Source organism: Zerene cesonia, chromosome 10, assembly GCF_012273895.1.
Source record: "Zerene cesonia ecotype Mississippi chromosome 10, Zerene_cesonia_1.1, whole genome shotgun sequence".
NCBI classification, from domain to species: domain Eukaryota; kingdom Metazoa; phylum Arthropoda; class Insecta; order Lepidoptera; family Pieridae; genus Zerene; species Zerene cesonia.
This window is the reverse complement of record NC_052111.1, coordinates 8835573-8855947: the sequence shown is the minus strand read 5'-3', so window position 1 is coordinate 8855947 and position 20375 is coordinate 8835573. Positions and strand designations below refer to the sequence as shown.

At 35.3% G+C, this 20375-nt stretch overlaps 1 protein-coding gene across 3 annotated transcripts in view; it reads left to right on the top strand.

The window, feature by feature from the left end:
* LOC119829434 (solute carrier organic anion transporter family member 4A1) overlaps nucleotides 1–20375 on the top strand; it is a 46430-nt gene that overhangs the window by 22860 nt on the left and 3195 nt on the right. For 2 of the 3 annotated variants that reach the window (XM_038351922.1, XM_038351924.1), the window contains 8 exons: nucleotides 9491–9584; nucleotides 10843–11044; nucleotides 12484–12649; nucleotides 16106–16208; nucleotides 18209–18330; nucleotides 19115–19360; nucleotides 19743–19947; nucleotides 20152–20354. In XM_038351922.1, the coding sequence (XP_038207850.1) occupies nucleotides 9491–9584; nucleotides 10843–11044; nucleotides 12484–12649; nucleotides 16106–16208; nucleotides 18209–18330; nucleotides 19115–19360; nucleotides 19743–19947; nucleotides 20152–20354 (1341 nt within the window). The remainder of the gene's footprint in view (nucleotides 1–9490; nucleotides 9585–10842; nucleotides 11045–12483; nucleotides 12650–16105; nucleotides 16209–18208; nucleotides 18331–19114; nucleotides 19361–19742; nucleotides 19948–20151; nucleotides 20355–20375) is intronic. The other variant, XM_038351923.1, reaches the window with a different exon arrangement.

The window sequence follows — 20375 nt, the reverse complement described above, 5'->3', positions numbered from 1 at the left end:
TGACAGATTCGAAATTCAAATGTAATATTTTTTTATAATTAAGTGTAACAGTATTTATGGCCAGACTAAGTAGATTGTATAGAATAAACCTAACAATGGTACCTAGAGAGCAATGTATGCGTTTCGTTCAGAAATTCATACGTTTTGCTTGTTACTTTTTGCTATACGTGATTCCATCAGACCAGATGCATAGCGTACTAGTATTTGATCTGCGGAATGATGAACTAGATGTTACGAATGAATTTTAATGTGTTATTTTTTTGTTACGCAATATTATAGGGGATTTGTGAAGAAATATATGTCGAAATGGCTGGTATTTCCTTAAGTGTTTGTGTATTAGATATTTCTAATACACAAACACTAAAAATTTTATTGTGGGAGTCGAGCACGCTTCGGCACGAATTGGGCCAGCTCGCACCGGGGAAGTACCACACCCCCACAGAAAACCGGCGTGAAATAAAGGCATGCCACTGTGTTTCGTACGGTGAGGGGGGGAGCCGGAGGCCCGTTTCCTTTTCCTCACCCATCCTAGTCCATTCCTTCTTTCCAGTCGTTAATCCTTTCCTTTTCCCTTACCCCATAAAAGCGGGCAGCGCATTCACAGAGGTACTACCTTTGCGAATGTTTATGGGCGGTGGTGATCGCTTACCATCAGGCGAACCACCAGCTCAGCTGCCCGCTATGACATAAAAAAAAAGTGTATGTGTGATATTTCTGTAATCGATTTTTACCTTGACCCGTACATTGTTTTTTAATATTATTATACTTAAACCATTTATTTGAAGAACGATTTGAAAGAGTAGGTACCTCCTAGCTTAATAAATAAGTTCTTCTAATTCAGACGTGTGGTGTATTCCTATTATTGTTTTTATTAGTAAAAATATTGTTTAGAAATTAAAAACTTTTGAACGAGGATGAACGGGGAGACTCCCCGTGACCACGCTCGCTGTAAAGTGTTCGAAACGTCGGTTAATAATATAATGAATAAATCGCGTTTAAAATCCGTTAAAAAGTTTTTAATTTCTAAATGTATAATACTCGCGTAAAATCAAACACAAGAAAAAATATTGTTATTAAATAAATCATTGAAAACTCGGATAAACCAAAATTATAGTAACTTATAAACTATTTTCCTAAATTACCTCAAAATATAATTGTTATTAATAACTATCCATAAATATACAATCTATCCCAAGCAAACTGTTCAATTACTAAACTCAATTAACTATATTTTAGCATAAATTAAGCTTTGACATCCATCTCTATATACTCAAGCGCCCCAATCAGCATGGCTCACACAAGAATGAGCAGGAATACGAACTTCATTAGCGAATAGTACTAATTTGCGTTTCCCGCCAAGAAATGCCGCCATATTGTTTGCCAGTACGCTTCAAACATTTGTTTTTTGCGCTTCACGTTTGTGGGATATGGATGAAGTTTCGTTCTAGACTTGCTGTTTGTATCATACTTTAACCGAGTTTAAAATAAAGAAGCCTCTGTTTATCAGTAATATTGCATCTTTCTGTGTGTGAAAAATATTTTATAATTTTACAAAAAAGCGACATCTCTAGGGAGGGATGTACTCCTTCTAAAATATGATTAAATGATAACAAACTCCTATCAAACTCACGCCAGTCATATCCACGGAATAATCGAGTACCAAAACCAAAAAAAATATAGTTCAATCGAGAACCTTATTCGTATTTTGAAACGTTGGTGAAAAATCGTAATGGGGTTCTTAATCGAAACACACGAATCCTTATATGTATTTGTATGCGAAAATAATGCCGATTGGTACAGATTCGTAGATTCGCTATAAAACTTGCATTACAGTGTTACCTGCAAAAATACATTAATACATTAATTATTGCCTTAGTTTTGGCTTACCCACTTATTGTTAGGGTTGCCTGAAAGAGATCGCTATCTAGTGATAAGGCGGCCTTTTGCTAATTGTTTTGAGTTTCTTTGTTCACCTTTATATTATGTATATATTTTACGAAATAAAGAACTTTGAGACATTTATTCATTCATATATAAATATTTTGATTTAATTTTCGATTAATTGTTCATCGATCTTCTGCTTCTGACTTGTGGAGTTTATCGAATCTGCTCTAAACATAATCTTTCATTTTTCGAATGACTGCACTTTGTTATTGCTTACATTTGTGGCGCATAGCCAAGTGAACACTGATAAGAGATATTTTTAATATCAATGTGGATAGTGTTAGAGAATTCAGCTTTTTATATACAATTTATATAAACAATATTACGTTTGTCGAATGAATCCAGCCTGTCGTACCTTTAACATAATTGAACTCAACACAATTTTGATATAACTCTTTGTTAATAGTGATTCTAGATAGAATTTTGTTTATTAAAAATAGAGAGTCATAAAGAATTTTGTTTATAAAAAATAGTAATAATAGATAGGTTATAGACCAATAATATTGTATCTTAAAACGACAACGGATGTGAATAAGCCGTGTTTAATCTTCTATTTCACACTAACACATAAAACGGATAACACTTCGCTCACTCAATCACAAGAATCGGGCAATTACCTTACTTTCGTATTACCATACTGGAAGTACATTGTACAACGTATTTATTACTTTTATAACACAAGTCTTCTACAAAACAGGTGATCGATGTTCCTGGAGTGGTGGTATCATTCCAGATTCTAAAATGGGACCATTTTACAACAATTTCCTATCAAACACAATAAGGATCACGTCAATAATTTAAAATACCCACAGTACTATTAGCCAATAAATCTTAAATAAAAAAATGCAGTTCATCATCGTTCCATCTTGGTGCCAGCGAAACTAAAATAGTCAAAACTGGCCTGTGGAGAAAATATGGATTACTTAATCATTGAGAATATGACAGATTTGTGTAGATAAATCACCACGATATACAATTTCAACTGAACATTAAACCATTCCAAGTACAAAACTGTTTATTACAATATTTAATTTAAACTCAAACTCAATCATATGATTCAATTTGACTTTTGTATCGTCCTAACACAGTTTTAACATTTACCACCGGTTCGGAAAGCAGTTTCTACAAAGAAGAGCCGGCAAGAAACTCTGTAGTTTCTAAACAACATAAGTGTTGTATTTCTGGAACAAATACAACAAACCCCCCGCTTGTCTGCGTATTAGGTAACATGCAATAAGTTGTAATTGGCTCAGCTTAATCCGTCAAGTGTCCTCAAGTTAACGGTGTGAGTACAACCCCATCGCCGGATTTTCCGCTCTGCTGGACTCGATTAACTGCAACTTGAGCTGGCTTTAGTAGACGAGCGATTTTTTGGTTTATATATACTTTGTTGATCACTACGTAGTATTAAAGTCGTTTCCCGCGTCGGTCCGATATGCATGTTTGCTCATTTAAAACTATACCACGGATTTTGATGGGTTTTTTAAATAGATAGAGTGATTTAAGAGGAAGAATAAGGTCTATTAAACTACTCCGAATTGAAAGCCGTAGACAAAAGCTGGCATATTTATAAACTTCACTTGCTATTATAGGATACGCTCAATGCAACTCCGATACACAATATTTATAAGTACACAGATTATGGTACACATATACCGGAGGCCTATTTCCTTCTCCTAGCCCTTCCCAGTCCATTCCTTCTTTCCAGTGATCAATCCTTTCCTTATCCCTTATCCCTTAAAAGAGGGCAGCGCATTCTCAGAGGTCTGAGCCTCTGCGAATGTTCATGGGCGGTAGTGATCGTTTACCATCAGGCGAACCACCAGCTCAGTTGCCCGCTATGACATAAAAAAATACTATAGGTTTTTATATGAAGTGTGTGTGTGCGTGTGTTTCTGTGTGTGTGTGTATGTGTTGTCTAAGGTTAAGTGTCGGTGAAGTTCTGATTAAATAGTCGCAATGTAAACAATTATTTCATAACTTTCAAAGGTTTTATCAAACTTGGATAGAGGCTGACCAGTTTATCGATAGCTACTTTTAATTAGATTATATTACATTCATGCACATGAAATTTTTGTGAATAAAAAATTATAAAATTTCTATTTATGCTGTGAACTTAATGGCCACGTTGCAACGGAGTATCGAAGCTTACACACCGGAATGGGGTTGATTTAATGTGTTATTACTCGGGCTCTCTGAAAATTGTTTACATGTTCTTAATATTTATATAATTAGTAGCTGAGCCGGCAAACGCTGTTCTTGTGCGAAAGGATCAAACATACAAACAAATCTTCATGTTTGTAATATTTGACGGTATATAATACTTTTTTACTAAACAGACTGGTCGACAGACTGTATTTGACGGACATTCAAGGCGTTAGACATTCCGTAATAATTGTTTTTACATAGTTTTTTCACTTCATCAATACAAATATTGGAAAATATTATTGATGTGATATGATATGATTAAATTTGTAACTTAGGTTTTATAGAAGAATATAGAAGTAGACACATGTTGCCCAACCCAGCTACGAAGATATTTATGAAACATAATGTTCTAACTTTATGTATGAAAAAAACTGTATGTAATTAATTTTTATTCATATTATTTAAAACAAATAATTCAGAATATATTATATTACTTTCTTAAAACTTAAAACCCGTGGTTATATAGAGTAAAACGGTGATTTTTAAACAATAAAACAGACGATTACCTCAAGTGGTTGAGCAATTAAAAGTTTCATTATTACCAAAGTTGCGAACTTTCTGCTGACGAGATTTTAACGGAATTTTAAAATAAACCTCGATACAACGAGAAGTGAACCAGTTTTTGTATTTTGAGACTAGCTTTCCGTCCACGATTTTACTTGCTGTTTGTATTGAAATAGCAACTAGTTTTGCGGCCTCTTCGTCGACAATTTGCTTCAAAATGTTTTCAATATCACAATTAATATATATCTGTCTGGTTCTGCGAATACGTAATAGACAAACAGATAAAGATACATTCGCATTTAGTATATTAGTATAAACCCACGCACATTAATTGCTTAAAGTTTTCAGATTTTCCTAAAGGTTCTGTTAGTTAAAATAATTTTATTTAAATATATTAAACACTTAAATATATTTTATATGAGAAACGTCCAAATAAATACATACCCAGAAATTCACAAAATATCCCAATACTTCAAAAGCCCAAAAATTCAGCTATTATGGAAAAATGAAATCTATGTCTCCATCACAGCAAAAACCTCATCTAAATTCATATAATATTATTTATGATACAAACCACGGATCCATAGCATCAACAAGCCACTGAGCCACAGCTCCCTAAAACTAATCGTATTAAAAAAGGACGCAAAAGCCTTCCCTCGGAAGCAGGTGGTGCGCTCAGTTCATTTAACTTTAGACATTTTTATAGCCCTCCATCTTATTTTGGCTACAACTTGTCCAATAATTTTTAACTTTCTTACACTTTACTGTATTCTCGGGTTACTTTAAATTCTGGAAATTTCAATTTTGCTACCTGGCTACATTCATAAGGCTTTGCATAGAACTTTTACCGTGGGATTTTCTGTATAAACAGGCGTTGCCTAAACAGACCAGACTCGCTTTATTAAAAGACGAATGTAAATAATAGGAGTATAATTATATTTTTCGTCATTTTTTCCTACTCACTTATAAATATTTCTATTAGGACACTTTCCCCATGTTCTTCCATATTGAATACTGTTTTTTTTTTATGTTAAAGCGGGCAACCGAGCTGGTTGTTCGTCTGATGGTTAACGATCCCCACCATCCATGTACATTCGCAGAGTTAGTCTCCGCAAATGCGTTCGTTGTCTTTTAAGGTATAAGAAATAAAGAAAGGATCAATAGCAATAAAGGAGTAGATTGGTAAAAGGATACGGACAACTTCTTATGCCAAGGAATACTAATCGAATTCTAACCGAATTTTAAAATCATCTGACTAACACGCGGTCATACAATGATGACTAAGGTTTGCATTACGTTATCATTGTTTCTGCGAATGAACCATAATCTTAAACAAATGAACCGTTTCCGCTGAAGAGATTATAAGCGTAATGTTTAGTTGCTTTCAGATAATTCTAAATAATCAGTAAAAGATAACAATAGGTAGGTACTAGTTCACTTCCTTATTTTCTACAAGAAAGGTTATTGACGTACCTAGGAAGGTACCACTCCAGTTGTAAATCCATAATTCAACAATTTTATAGCAAACACAAAAATAATCACGCCAATCGGTTGACGGATTTATCAGGTAACAGAAATAAAACCTTTGTGTTTGGGATCGTGGGCTGATAAAGAGATACACATTTGTCATTTATACTATGCCAGCTAGAAAGCAATCAAATTAAATTTTGTATTGACGTCGTTGAAGTTGCAAGTTAAGTTTGATTAAAAAAAAACGGTCAAGTGCGAATCGTACTCGCCTCATTAACAATTCCTTACAAATAAGATAAAGAGAAACTACAAAAAGAATTGTCACCCATTTATTGTATGACCGTTCCAACCAAAGCTTAACCATTTTTTTTTACGAGCGGTCCGCCCCGGCTTTGCCCGTGGTTCATATATAGCCTATAAGCCTTCCTCAATAAATGGGCTATCTAACATTGAAAGAATTTTTCAAATCGGACCAGTAGTTCCTGATTAGTGCATTCAAACAAATAAACAAACTCTTCAACTTTATAATATTACTATAAATTATTTGTTGAAAGTTTGTATAATATAATCTATTGCCAATTTTGATTTAAATATGCCACCAATGTGCTCTTGGTAACAAATCCGCTGTTATCACAACCCTAAACGTTGTCTCAGACGATATTTGACAATTAAACGATTTTGCTAAAATGAAATTGTTTTTACTTCCCATATAATCCTGTCAATCAATTGCAGAAGGTACTTTAAACGATGGTGTCACTGAAAAGGCTTATTAAAATCATAACTGAACATAGAGTAATCTCAATTTGTCTACCCGGGGGTTATACGTCACCGTTATCTGTAGGGTTGGCACTCGTATAAAAAATGTATCATAAAATGTTTTTTGATTTTTAATAAAATATCATTGTTTTTTATAACGGAATATTAATAATGTGTTTTTGGGCTTTACAGTATCTATTTTACATGTATTTGGTTTTAATATGTAGTTTCCCGCCACTTCGTTTTGCATAGTACGGTTTGATATATATGTATATTTAATAAGCATTTATTATTCCAGAAACATTATATTTTCTTTGCGTCTACCGATACCACAACTTATGATCTTTCGGTTCTACTCTTATGTAATTTGGTTTATTAGAACGCACTAAGTTGTTAATTTAATTAAAATAAATTATTTTATCATTTTTAAAAGTTGACAGCCCTACTTCCGGCTCATTTCTACCATATAAACGATATTGACAGAGACAGGACAATCTTTTGATCCTTGTTTATTATTGCGGAGGCATCTTTAATAGCTTCAACGGGTCAACATCATATTGCGAAACACTGAAATGCAATAAAGGACAGACGTAAATACATTTTTCCTTATTGTTTTATATCTATGATGAAATGTAGATTATTTGCTGTTTGGATTTCATAAAATCTATTTCGCTTTTTACCTTACACTGAGTGGATGCGATATTATTCCTGGTACAGTTTATTATATAATAATTCCGTAAGTGTATATAAATATACATTTCGTTCGTTCCGAATCATCCTCATGTTCACCTTGATACCGCAATACGTAGCAGAATTGATAAATTAGAAAAATACATGAAAAACTTATTTCTTTCCCGGTTGGGTGGTACCTACTCTAAGTACAATGGGACCAAATGACAATATTTCCCTTCCAACCACAAAATGGCGTCAATTTTTTTTTTTTTTTTTTTTTTAAGTCACAGTCGGCAATGGAGCTGGTGGGTCGCCTGATGGTAAGCGCTACCACCGCCCATGAACATTTATAGAGGCATAAGGTCCATTACAAACCTTACGCCTCTACAAATGGATTGCCCACTTTTGGGAAGGGATTAAGGAAGGATTGGCGAGAGGAATAAAGGAAAGGACTGGGAAGGGTAAGGAAAAGGATATGGGCCTCCGGCTCCCCCACTCACCGAACGAAACACAGCAGAATGCTATTTCACGCCGGTCTTCTGTGGGGGTGTGGTACTTCCCCGGTGCGAGCTGGCCCAATTCGTGCCGAAGCGTGCTCGACTACCACATACAATTGTTTTCTGGTTAAAATATTTTTGTCGAGTATATCTTTCGTACGTCAGTTAATAAGTGATCATGAAATATTAGGCTTTTTAGTTATAAAAATCTATAGGTATATAATAAATAAGAGGTTATGAACTATGAATCTCGGCAGGTCAGTTAGTAAGTTACAAAAATCTATACACCTTAAAATAAAGCTGATGTTATCTTAAAATTACCGGAATTTCGTATATTTCGACCTTACCAGTACAGAATAATTAAACGGGCATCGACCACTCTCACATTATGATAATGTATACAAAATAACATTGTTTAATGTTTTCGCTAATTTCCGTTAGTATTTCTTGACAGATTTCGTTAACTTTTATAAAAGTATGGAATGGGGAATATTTACATTTAAAAATATATGTGTCTAAATCAAATTATAGTTTATTTTTATTATAGAAACAGAAATAGTAATTAAGAATTCATCCACATAAAACATAGGGATACACTGAAGGATTTCACTTTACAAACTATACTCTAAATTATTGGGTCTGCTTGGGTACAGCCTAATAGATAAAATATGTAAAATAAATATTCATAATTTTAGGTTTAAATCCACCAACAATCTTCTATGATATAAAGAAATAACGGTTTTAATGTCGATTTAAAATAATAGCCATAGATATCGAATATCAATCAGCAAAGCACATAAAGGTACGGCTTAAAATATCCCACTTGATTAATGTTTCACAATGTCCGACGGATGGGCCGACTGAAATAGCGTGTGCTTTTATTCATTTTGGAAACTTGATAAAAATGGATGCGATCATGCTCATATGAAAGAGTACAGTCATTGGTGAATATTATATTGTTTGAATTTATGTTGAATATAATACGAAAAAATAGTACTACATTGTCGTTGGAAAAATAACTCTTCAGTAAGCTTTTTTGATTATATATAATGTTAAATAATAACGTTGGAGCTGGAGGCCCAATTCCTTTCCCTCACCCTTCCCAGTCCATTCCTTTTCCAGTCGTCAATCCATTGCTTATAAAATGGAGACAGCGCATTCGCATAGCCACTGCCTCTACGGATTTTAATAGGCGGTGGTGATAGCTTACCATCAGGCGAACCAGCTCAGTTTCCCGCTATGACATAAAAAAAATGTTACGTTTAGATTAAACGTGCATTTTGTATGCGACAAATTCAGATTTTTAATTGAATTTTTTAATTAAATTTAAATTTAATTTTTTACGGGCTCATAATATTGATGTTTATAATATAATAGTGATGAATTGACTGCCTGCTTAAATATAATTATTTTTATTTTATATAGTTTTTTGGGCACAGGAATGGTGGTGAACGGTTTCGTCAATGTGGTCATCACAACCATAGAGAAGAGGTTCGGTCTGCGCTCGATGCAAACTGGAGTTATAGCGGGAGGGTAAGGTTTTTTTAACGCCTAATACATATATGCAAATATTTCGTTGACTATAGAATAACTTGTGTTTGATTCTACGCGAGTATTATATATTAAGAAATTAAAGACTTTTTAACTACTATCAGCCAATACTACTGCGGAGAAACTGCGGAGAAATAGGTGGAGGTAGTTCACAAACAACAATTTTGCATGACCTTCAAGACATGAAACATCTCAGTCTCCCCGTGACCACGCTCGCTGTAAAGTGTTCGAAACGTCGAGTTAATAGTATAATGAATAATCGCGTTTAAAATCCGTTAAAAAGCCTTAAATTTCTATAGAATTACTGTTTAATTTTTAATTCCCAAGTATTGTGTTGTCTGTGCCAAGACTTTTTATCATTTTTTGGCGTATTGTATTAGATAGGAGTAAGTAGGTAGCTGTGAAGTAATTGACTTTCCACAATTATTACTTCTACTGTACACACGCCGTTAAACTAACCCCATGGGTAGTAGCAACAGCACGGTATCATTAATATGCCTTTTTTATTGAAGTGAAACTTCTTTAGAATCGTTGTGATTTCAAACCTGATGCAACGGAAAAACGGCAGGTAAGATACGCAAATACAAAAATGTGTAGAATAAAGCCGGCAAAGAAAGAGACAGAAATATACATACTATTACTGTAGTTTCACTTCTATCGTGTGTGAATCGCAGACACACCTTTATTTTTTCATTACTCTCCTCTATATTATTTACTCAGAGCATATTTTTTATGTTAGAGCGGGTAACCGAACTGGTAGTTCACCTACTGGTAAGCGTTCACTATCGCCCATGTAAGAAAATTAATGGAATCAATAAATTTGAAGGGTTAAGGGATTTGAAAAATATAAATAATGAGAAAAAGGAATGAAAATGGATACCGTCTTCCCGCTTACCGTACGAAACAGTAGAATCGTCATCGCCTAACTCTTGTGAGGATATCTCCCAAGTGCAATCTGGCCCAATTTTGTGTCGAAGCGTGCTCGACTTCCACATTTAAATCGTTTACAATATTCTATCTATAAGGACCTTATCGATGTATGTATTTACGTTGTTTCATATTATACATCTATATAGACTTTGTGTCACGCTGACCACACGCTGTCTCTGCTAACAGCAGGAACCTGTGAACTTCTATAAACCCCACACGCTGATACCTACGTGTTATTTTGAACTCAGCTGTCAGCTGCCAGCGTGCCGCTAGCGAGACTTTCCCAGCCTTAATCTAGATTCCTACCCAGCTACGACATGGCGTCCTTCGCCTGTCTAGCCCCGGTCACGTACCTGGGCGGGCGGACTGCGGCCTCCAAGCCGCGCTGGCTCGGCTGGGGCGTGCTGCTCATGGGCACCGGCTCGTTGCTGTTCGCGCTGCCGCACTTCCTGGTGCCGCCGTACAAGGTGGCTGGAGATGAGCCAGATGACCTGTGCGATGGGAACCGGACGGTAGGATTTTTTTCTAGTGATGTGCTTTTGGGAGTTGTATGCTTATAACTTTTAAGTGATGAGGACTTCTATGCTTGTTTAGCTATTTCTTTAAGGTCTTTTGTATGGCGGCACAATAAACTGTTGCTGTCATCCCCATAGTACTTTACTAATTATATAGTTGTCCTAAAAAATGGTGCTAGTTTTCACATTTAATGTTTCTTTAGTTTAACCGATGCTAATAAAAATTTTATAAGAAATGCAGCATTTGTTGAATGAATGTCAGCATTTGTACTATGAATTTTTCATAAGAGACACTTCTAGTTTTCAACATGTATCAAATATGACGAACTTCGTGATTCCTTCAAGAAGTTTGAAAGAACATTAACAGGAATAATTGCATGTCTTCTGAAAACCCAATAAGGAAATGACAGAATAAAGCTGTATAATTAGTCGCCAGCAGAATCTCGAAACGTCTAGAAAACTGCCGACGTAACACAAAAGTTTAAAAGTAAAAAAAACAAACGTCGCGGGCATTGAGGCGGCATAATTCGTTTATAAAACCTTCAACCAATGTACAATTGACAATAAAACCGGTTTTGATGAATGCGTCTGGATAAATCGAGATCAGAAAAAAAAATTGTAAACACATTGTGTCGTGATCGCAAGTATAATCGATTTATTGTATTGATTTTAATGGAGATTGATAAATTACGTACTAATTAGAAAATACGAAAAAATCAGTAAATAAAGTAAGGTTAAAGAGTTATATACAATTTATTTCAACTGATATTAAAAATTTTCGAAAAATAGGTAATTCTCGTTTTTGAAAATGAGTGAGTCCTATCACAACCGCTTCAGTTTGTTAAGATATACTCGTACAGACTTAAGAGATAGACTTTAACGTTATTTTGGATTTTGTTAATATATTGAAGAACTGTCGGTCAAACTCGATTGATTGTATAGAATACTAGCTGACCCGCCAAACGACGTTCTGCCTTACTCTTATCATGAGGTAAGTAAAATAGGTGTTGGCCGATTCTCAGACCTATCCCACAAAATTTCATGAGAATCGGTCCAGTTGTTTCGGAGGAGTATGGTAACTAACATTGTGATAAATGTTATATATATAGAAATAGAGATGATCAAATGATCACTGATACTTAATTTGATTTGAATTTACCGCCTTCATACTAGACTAGATGCGCCCTGCGGTTTCACCCGTGTAAGTCTGTATCCCGTAGGAATATCGGGATAAAAGTTGCCTATGTGTTATCCCAGTTGTCCAGCTATCTACGTACCAAATTTCATTGCAATCGGTTCGGAAGTTTTTGCGTGAAAGAGCACCAAACACACACACACATCTTACAAACTTTCGCATTTCTAATATTAGTAGGATTAGTAGGAAGGATAGGTTGTTTGATGAGTTAAGTATAAACTATGAAAATATTATCCTTCAGCAGGCAAGCACATGTGACGAAAGCACTTCAGAAGGTGGGGCGTGGGCCGTGGGCATATTCGTTCTGGCGCAGTTGCTGCACGGCGCTGGAGCGACTCCACTCTTTACTCTTGGCGTCACGTATATCGACGAAAACGTGTCTAAGAAGATGTCATCTGTTTATTTAGGTAGGTGACGGGTAGTCGGAGATTCGGCTTATTGACCTTGGATAATTTCCAAGTTATTTTCGTGTGTTTGATTTTACGCGAGTATTGTACATTTAGAAATTAAAAACTTTTTAACGGATTTTAAACGCGATTTATTCGTTATATTAATAACCCGACTGACATCTCAGTCTCTCTGTGACCACGCTCGCTGAAAAGTGTTCGAAACGTCAGGTTAATAATATTATGAATAAATCGCGTTTAAAATCCGTTAAAAAGTTTTTAATTTCTAATTTTCATGTTGAACAAATGTTCTATTTATAACAAGCAAGTGAGGTTATTTCTTTGTTTTTCTTTAATTTAATGAACAGTTTTTGATTGGTTGATTGATAAGATCAAACGTGTGGTAACGTACTCCTAAACATAATCAAACATAAAACACAGTATTTGTTCTTTATGTAAATACGTTTGGACTGAACTAGAAACTTAAAAAGTTATGTGAAGGTCAATTCTGTATACAATTGCAGCTATTAAAGCATTACATTGTACTCCTAATGTATACTTTGTTATAATTAGTATTGCGATTATAACACTAGGTTCTCACTAAAACGTTTTATGAACGCTAATATTAACGGTAAAACCATTTCTATAAGAGTCCAATCGGTAAAGTGGACGGCATTATAAAAAATAGCTTTGTTTATAGCTACATAGAAACGCACTTGGAACACACCAAAACCCCTACTGTGAATGTAGCAATGAAATTTATAACTAACTTATAACACTTTTATACACGTAGGAAAGAGGTTTTTAAAGTGAGCGTGTGTGTAACAATTGATCTACATATTTTACATTTTTACATGGTTTAGTTTACTTAAAGTTATGACATTTGCAAAAAATATGTACATATTCAGATATCCGTTACTTTGGTATTGCGAATTTTCACGATAAGAAATGAAAATAAATGTTAAAATATTAAGGTAGTACCTACATTACATACTTTAAGAGTATTTTAGAAACACAATAAGATTATAATTAATCCAATATAATAATAATCGCGTTTCATACTGTCTTATTTATATTGCTCCTTGGTTAAGGCTTCACAAGTTATTTTAAAGTATGAATGATAGAATCGACTCAATTGTGTCACTTGCTCTTATACAGAGTATATAAGGAAATGATTTAATCCTGGCCATTATTACGAGGATAATAAGATGAGTAATGAAATTATTTATTTTTGTTGTCACCGATTCTTAATTAATGTAATTACGAAGTTTGAATTAAAACTGTCCGTTTAAACATGCCAAATAGTAGAAACAAAGAAAAGCTAAAAACTTATATTATATGTTTTATATATTTAAAGAGTATTACTTATTTTATTATATATTTAATATATAGTATTTATATATTATATATTTAATACATATATTTAAAAAGTATTACCATTAACTTGAAGCAATTCTATGCTCTATGATCAAAGGTGATTGAACCATAGAGAATGCAATGATTAACATCAGTGCATTTGAAAAGCGTTCGAAAAGCCATTAAACGATTTACCGCAAAAGATTGGAGATCTAATCGGTATCTTTGACAGTAACGTGATAATTACCGGAAAATGGGCAACATTTTTTTTTTGTTAAGCATGAAGAAACGTCGTTAAATTAACATAATATAGATTAAAATTATTTATTAACTACATAGTTGGCGGCTTCGTTTGGTACCCGTTTGAAAGGTAGTCTATGTGTCAATCCAGACTATAATCTATTTCTGTACCAAATTACATACACTACAAGTATCCATACATTCTTTCAAACTATGGCGTTTATTATTCACATAAGCTGTTCGCCCCGGCTTCGCCCGTGGTACATATATAGCCTATGTCAATCCGTGAAGTTGCAGCTTCACGATGGTGAAAGAATTTTTGAAATAGGTCTAGCAGTTTCTGCGTTACAAAATTCAAATGTCAATAATATTACTGTAGAAGAAAGATTTGCGTGTTGATAGTTAAAATCTAGAATATTCTCGATTGTTCTCGATGAAAGAACGATTACAAAAAGCTGAACGCGTTGTTTTCCGATCCTTTCACGCCATTGAGCATATGGGTCTATCGAAATGCCATTAGCCCCGCTAAGGCCCCACTTGGGTCCCGTTTGTAACACTTGTTCTTGAGGGTAAGGGCTGGGCGTGAGTGAAGCTAGGCGATAGCTAGTTATAGCTTCGCTACGTGTGTCGTGTGACGTAGTCGGTAATCACAAGAATGTTTTAACAGTCTAGTATTAGCACAGTAAAGACACAGAAATAAATAACAAATATTTTAGATTACGAGGCGGGATTCGAACCCGCGTCATTTGCCGTATCGACGCAATGCCTGTCGACTTGGCCACCCGTGATCCTGCCTCAACAATCAAAATTCTTCTACTATTTCGATTTTATGTCTAAGGGTTAAAGGACAAGGGATTTATGCTTTTTTTATTCGACATAGGTCGCGTCCCATCGATACAATATTTTAATCATGTTTCATATTGTTTGAGATGCTAGTTAATCATCTGGATGACTAAATCTTACCTGAAAAGTACCAAATTAAACATTGTAAACCTAATTTAATTAAATGTCCAATATTTATTATTATTACGTAGTATTTCAAGTAGCAAAAATATAATTTAATAAAGTATTGTCATCTTTTTGATGAAACTGAACGGGAATAAAATTATCAATTCAAACCAGTTCAGATTGACTTATCATTATTTTACTTTAAAATTAATTAACCTACCTGATCTATGCATGCTCATAGATTATTTTCATATAATAAAATTACGTCGTATCAAAAATCTCATCTCCCCTTACGTTACAAACCTAAACGCATTCACGTGACAGCTTTTAGCTGTGAAAACATACGCAGTAGAGGTTGAAGAAATGGGATATTGTCGCTTTGCTCTCACACTCGGCAATGGTGTAATGGCACTGTACCGTGGCAAGGAGTGACGTAGATAATTAATGCACTTGTTTATGGTTTTCTGTCATTGTGCCATAGACAGAAGAGTGGTGATTTAAACTTTTTGCATTTAAAATTATACTTTTTTTTGGTTACTTATTAATAACCGGTTTCAATATTAGATATCTATCCAGATAGGATGATGATATGATTATGATAGTTTGATGTACATTGCTTCTTTTAAATGTATAGAAACGAGAATGCGATCAAACAAGTGCAGTCCAATGTCCCCTAGTGGGGTATGGGGCAGATGATATATCTGCTTCACTGATCGCTTTACTTTATGGACAAGATGATAAGCCTTCTGTGTCCTGTCAGACCCTGACATTATTTTTGTGTCCCCACCGGGAATCGAACCCAGGATGTATGTCGCTGTATCAAGGAGGCGATCCAAAAAAAACCATAAATATGAGTAACCATGCTCTCGAAATTGATTTATTTAAATACTTTTTCTATATTTTACCACTTCACATATAATTATTTACTTTCAGGTATTTATTATACAATGGCAGTTCTGGGCCCAGCGCTGGGATACGTTGTTGGCGGACAATTACTTTATATTTATACCGACTTCGCTACCGTCAGCTCTGAAACGTACGTATGAGTATCAAATGTTTAATTAAGTTTATTTAAAAATTAAAATTATTTTTAAAAACAGTTCATTTTAAAACCGGTTCCTTTTACTCATAGAGAAGCTGCAAGAAAATTAAACTGTATAGATTATTAATTTTCTTGCAGCTTTGGCGTCCACAATAAATAATAATATCTTGCTAACATTACATATGAATTAAAAATTTACCTTTTTTTTATTAAATAAATAAATATATAAATAAATAAATAATTTATTGACAAAAATTGAATAATCTATGCCAGCAAAACTTTGAAATATATACAACCGTAGACTATAAATTATAATCAGCCGTCAAAAAGCGCGGCAACACGTTACCTTAATTATCTGTAACCGTATTGCGTTCACGTTTTTAATATTTCAACTCGGCAGCGACACGGCTTCATTTCAAGTTGCCCTCTTGCTTTCATCTCATTGTGCCTCTCAAAAGCAACTTTTCAGCCAAATTAATTCCACCGTTTCATACTTTCATGGTTTCTGGAACGAAATATGATTTTCCGCGCAATGAGTTTTGAACGAACTGTGTGGCTTCTCTCTTTAAATTAACCGCCTTTCGTTCTTCGAGTAAACATAGGAAATAAACAGTGGAGTTCTGCTTTGTAGCGTTTTTTGTGATATTTTTTGACAAGAGCACAATTTCGTCTAGGGCCTTTCACATTTCCTTTAAGGAAATAAGTACTTCGTTTTGCATTAGTTCTACTCTGTAAAGTAATGTATGTTTGTACTGTCAACGGTATTTAAAGCACGACTTTTGACAGCTTAGGGTAGAAATACAGTTTTCTTGCAAATGCTAGCTTATATTGGACTCATTTCCCTTTATTGTTTTCTATTCATATTTAAAAAAATAAGGTTTTTGTTTTGAAATACAAAACTTATTCCGATTCATTTTCATTCATCTATACCTACACTGTATACGATAGATTTTTAATTGGCAGTTTAATTCAAAAGAGCGTCAGTCTACGTTTGTCGGAATAGCGAGCGCAACAACTTCTTTTTTATTACGGTGAATTTACTAGCAAAGTATCCTTACTATCAAATGCACTCAACTAGACTCATAGGTCTCTTAACTGTAGTCATTACTCACACTGTTTTACCATAACATATATACTGTTGAAATAACTACATTAAATAATAGGTTTTAGCTAATTCAATGGGAATTAACGCCTATATAACCCTAGTCGTGTTTGCTTTGATTTCTCAACTGGCGAATTAGCATACAAAAACAATTTAATATTCCGATATCTAGGGATGGAGAACATGTTGACTGGATGTTTGTGAAAACATTGTATGTTATTTTATGAGATGTTAGTAGGTATGCTAATTGTTTTAGATAAACATAACATTTGAAATAGCAGATTTGCTTATATCTAACTACTGCATTGAAAGGAACTGATAATCAGTACTGAGTAATCAAATAAATGTCTCAGTAAATGCTGATTGATTATTGTTTTAGATTTTCCCTCATTGTTTGATGTGGTGAGAAATTTGGTATTTTTTTATTAAGGTTAAAAAGGCTAAGGAGTATTTGAGCAAATTTATAGAGATTTTCATTTTAGGCGATATATCTAGAACTCTGGAGCATTGAATTATATCTACTAGCTTTTGCCCGCGGCTTCGCACGCGTTAAATTCGGAGTAGTTTAAAATATATTGTTATATAAATAAACCTTCCTCTTCAAACAAACTATTAAAAATACCCCATCAATATCCGTTGCGTAGTTTTAAAAATGCTCCTATACATCCATTACAATTTTTTTCTTATACTTTTTACTCGAGAATAACTGAATAGGTCATTTCAGAAATTCCTAATCAAAATAAACATTTAATTAAATAGTGAAAAAGTGTAATTCTGATATATATTTATTAAACAAAATTATTGAAAGGAGAAATAAAAACCTTTCTAAGTTTATTATTATCTTTCTTACAAAATATTTGACTTGTGCTTTTAAGGATGTTTATTTTTCCAGGTTAGGTATAACTCCATCGAGCTCGGTCTGGATTGGTGCGTGGTGGATCGGCTTCATACTGTCGGCTATTATATGTTTGTTTGTAGCTTTGCCTCTTCTTGCATTTCCTCATGAGTTACCAGGTAAGAAAAACTGCTATTTACGCTTGAATCACATATGTTCCAATACATGTTCCCACTGCTGGGACACAGGCCTCCTATGAGGGTTCAGGCCATAATCCACCACGCTGGCCAATTGTGGGTTAGCAGATGTCACATTTCGTCGAACTTTTGATTCTTGGACATGCCGGTTTCACGATGTTTTCCTTCACCGTTTTAAGCAGTGGTGATGTTATCCACATGTGCAGATAAATTGAAAAAATTATTTATTTACTGCACGCTCTCCTGGCTCAACATTTAATTTTTTAAATAGTTGCAACATACTTGAATCAAAAGATTCCTTACCAAATACGATTTATCAATTACGATAAACTTAAAGTAGCTATTATCTTCCATTTAATGATATCTTCGGGCTTCCTTATACCAGTTTTGTTTATGAAAATAAATTTTTAAATGCATTCATTTACAATACCACAAGTTTTAGTTGTTTGAGTTTGATACCTCGTTTCAAACATAATATACTTGCACACACACACACACACACAAGCACACAATAGATGTAGTATTAAAAGTAGAACTACCACGCCTCAAATTTCATCATTGAATCAAACATCAAAGTAAGCTAATTTGATTTGATTTTGTATCGATGTTATGTATCCATAACCCATTCGTTTGCGTCTACACATCATATTGTATGCCACACTAACACTCAGAACTTTGAGCTCTCCGCACCATACTTCCTTGACCCATAACTCTAGCACTTATATGAAGCTGACGCGCGTCCATCATCTATCCATTCTTTGCCCAGGCGCAGCAGAGATCCGCGCCGCCAAAGTGTCAGAGGCGCACGAGTCCGCCACCACGTCGGGCGCGTTCAGCGCTCTGCGCGAGCTGCCCCGCGCGGCCGCCGCGCTGCTCCGCAACCCCACCTTCATGTTCCTGAACCTGGCGGGCGCCAGTGACGGTCTCCTGATATCAGGGTTCGCGGCCTTCCTGCCGAAGCTAATCGAGAACCAGTTCGCGGTTAGCGCGTCGCAGGCGGCTTTGCTTTTGGGTGAGGTTTCTTTTTATCGATCATCATCACATTGTTTTAGACCATATTGTTCACAGCCTATTTTATTTCAAGTGAATAGACTTCCCTAGATGGTATATAATATTATACCCGTATAAATTTATACGAGCTAAAATTACTCGAAACAACGTATTATTTTGATGACACATCATCAATCTTTTTGTTTTTCAATATTCTGTTATTTCACTTTTTGTCACCGACTGGGGCATATCATTGCTATTTTCTTTTGACTTTTCGTCGCTACTATAGTTGATTATTCATTAGGTAAATAAATTGTCCATTCATTTAGTAATACTATTTTCTGATAGTTTTCATTGTTTTCTATCGATCTTGTAGAGATCCAATATTATGTTCCACATTCCAGGCGTGATCACAGTCCCGGCGGGCGGCGGCGGCACGTTCGCGGGCGGCTGGCTCGTGAAGCGCTGGCGGCTCTCGTGCGCCGGCATCATCAAGCTGTGCGTCGCCGCCACCGTGCTGGCCGGCGTGTTCTCCTTCTCCTTCGTGCTGTCGTGTGACGACTACCCGTTTGCGGGGATCACTGTCCCGTACTCTAGTCCTAGTGTTGGGTGAGTTACTTTGACGATAACTTTAAATGTTTTGAAGGAAAAATGTCTATATAGCAATATTGTCACTTCAATCAACAGCTTTCTGATTGAAGTGACAATATTACTATATAGACATGGTCCCATGTTATTTCTTCCCTTTCCAGATTCTCTTCTATTTATCAGTGCAAGACATTTATAACCCGCGTATTCGACAAATTGTTGAAGGGGTAGCAGTCTCGTAGCGCAGTGCAACGCGGGGTGCGGGTGCGCGGGCGCCGCGTACTCGCCGGTGTGCGGCGCGGACGGGCGCGTGTACTACTCGCCGTGCCACGCCGCGTGCCGCGCCGCCTCGCGCGGCGCCGCGCAGCTCTACCATCGCTGCGCGTGTGTAGAGCGCAACGGCACGCTGCCCAGCTACGCGGAGACAGGTACGGCTCACGGCTCTATCG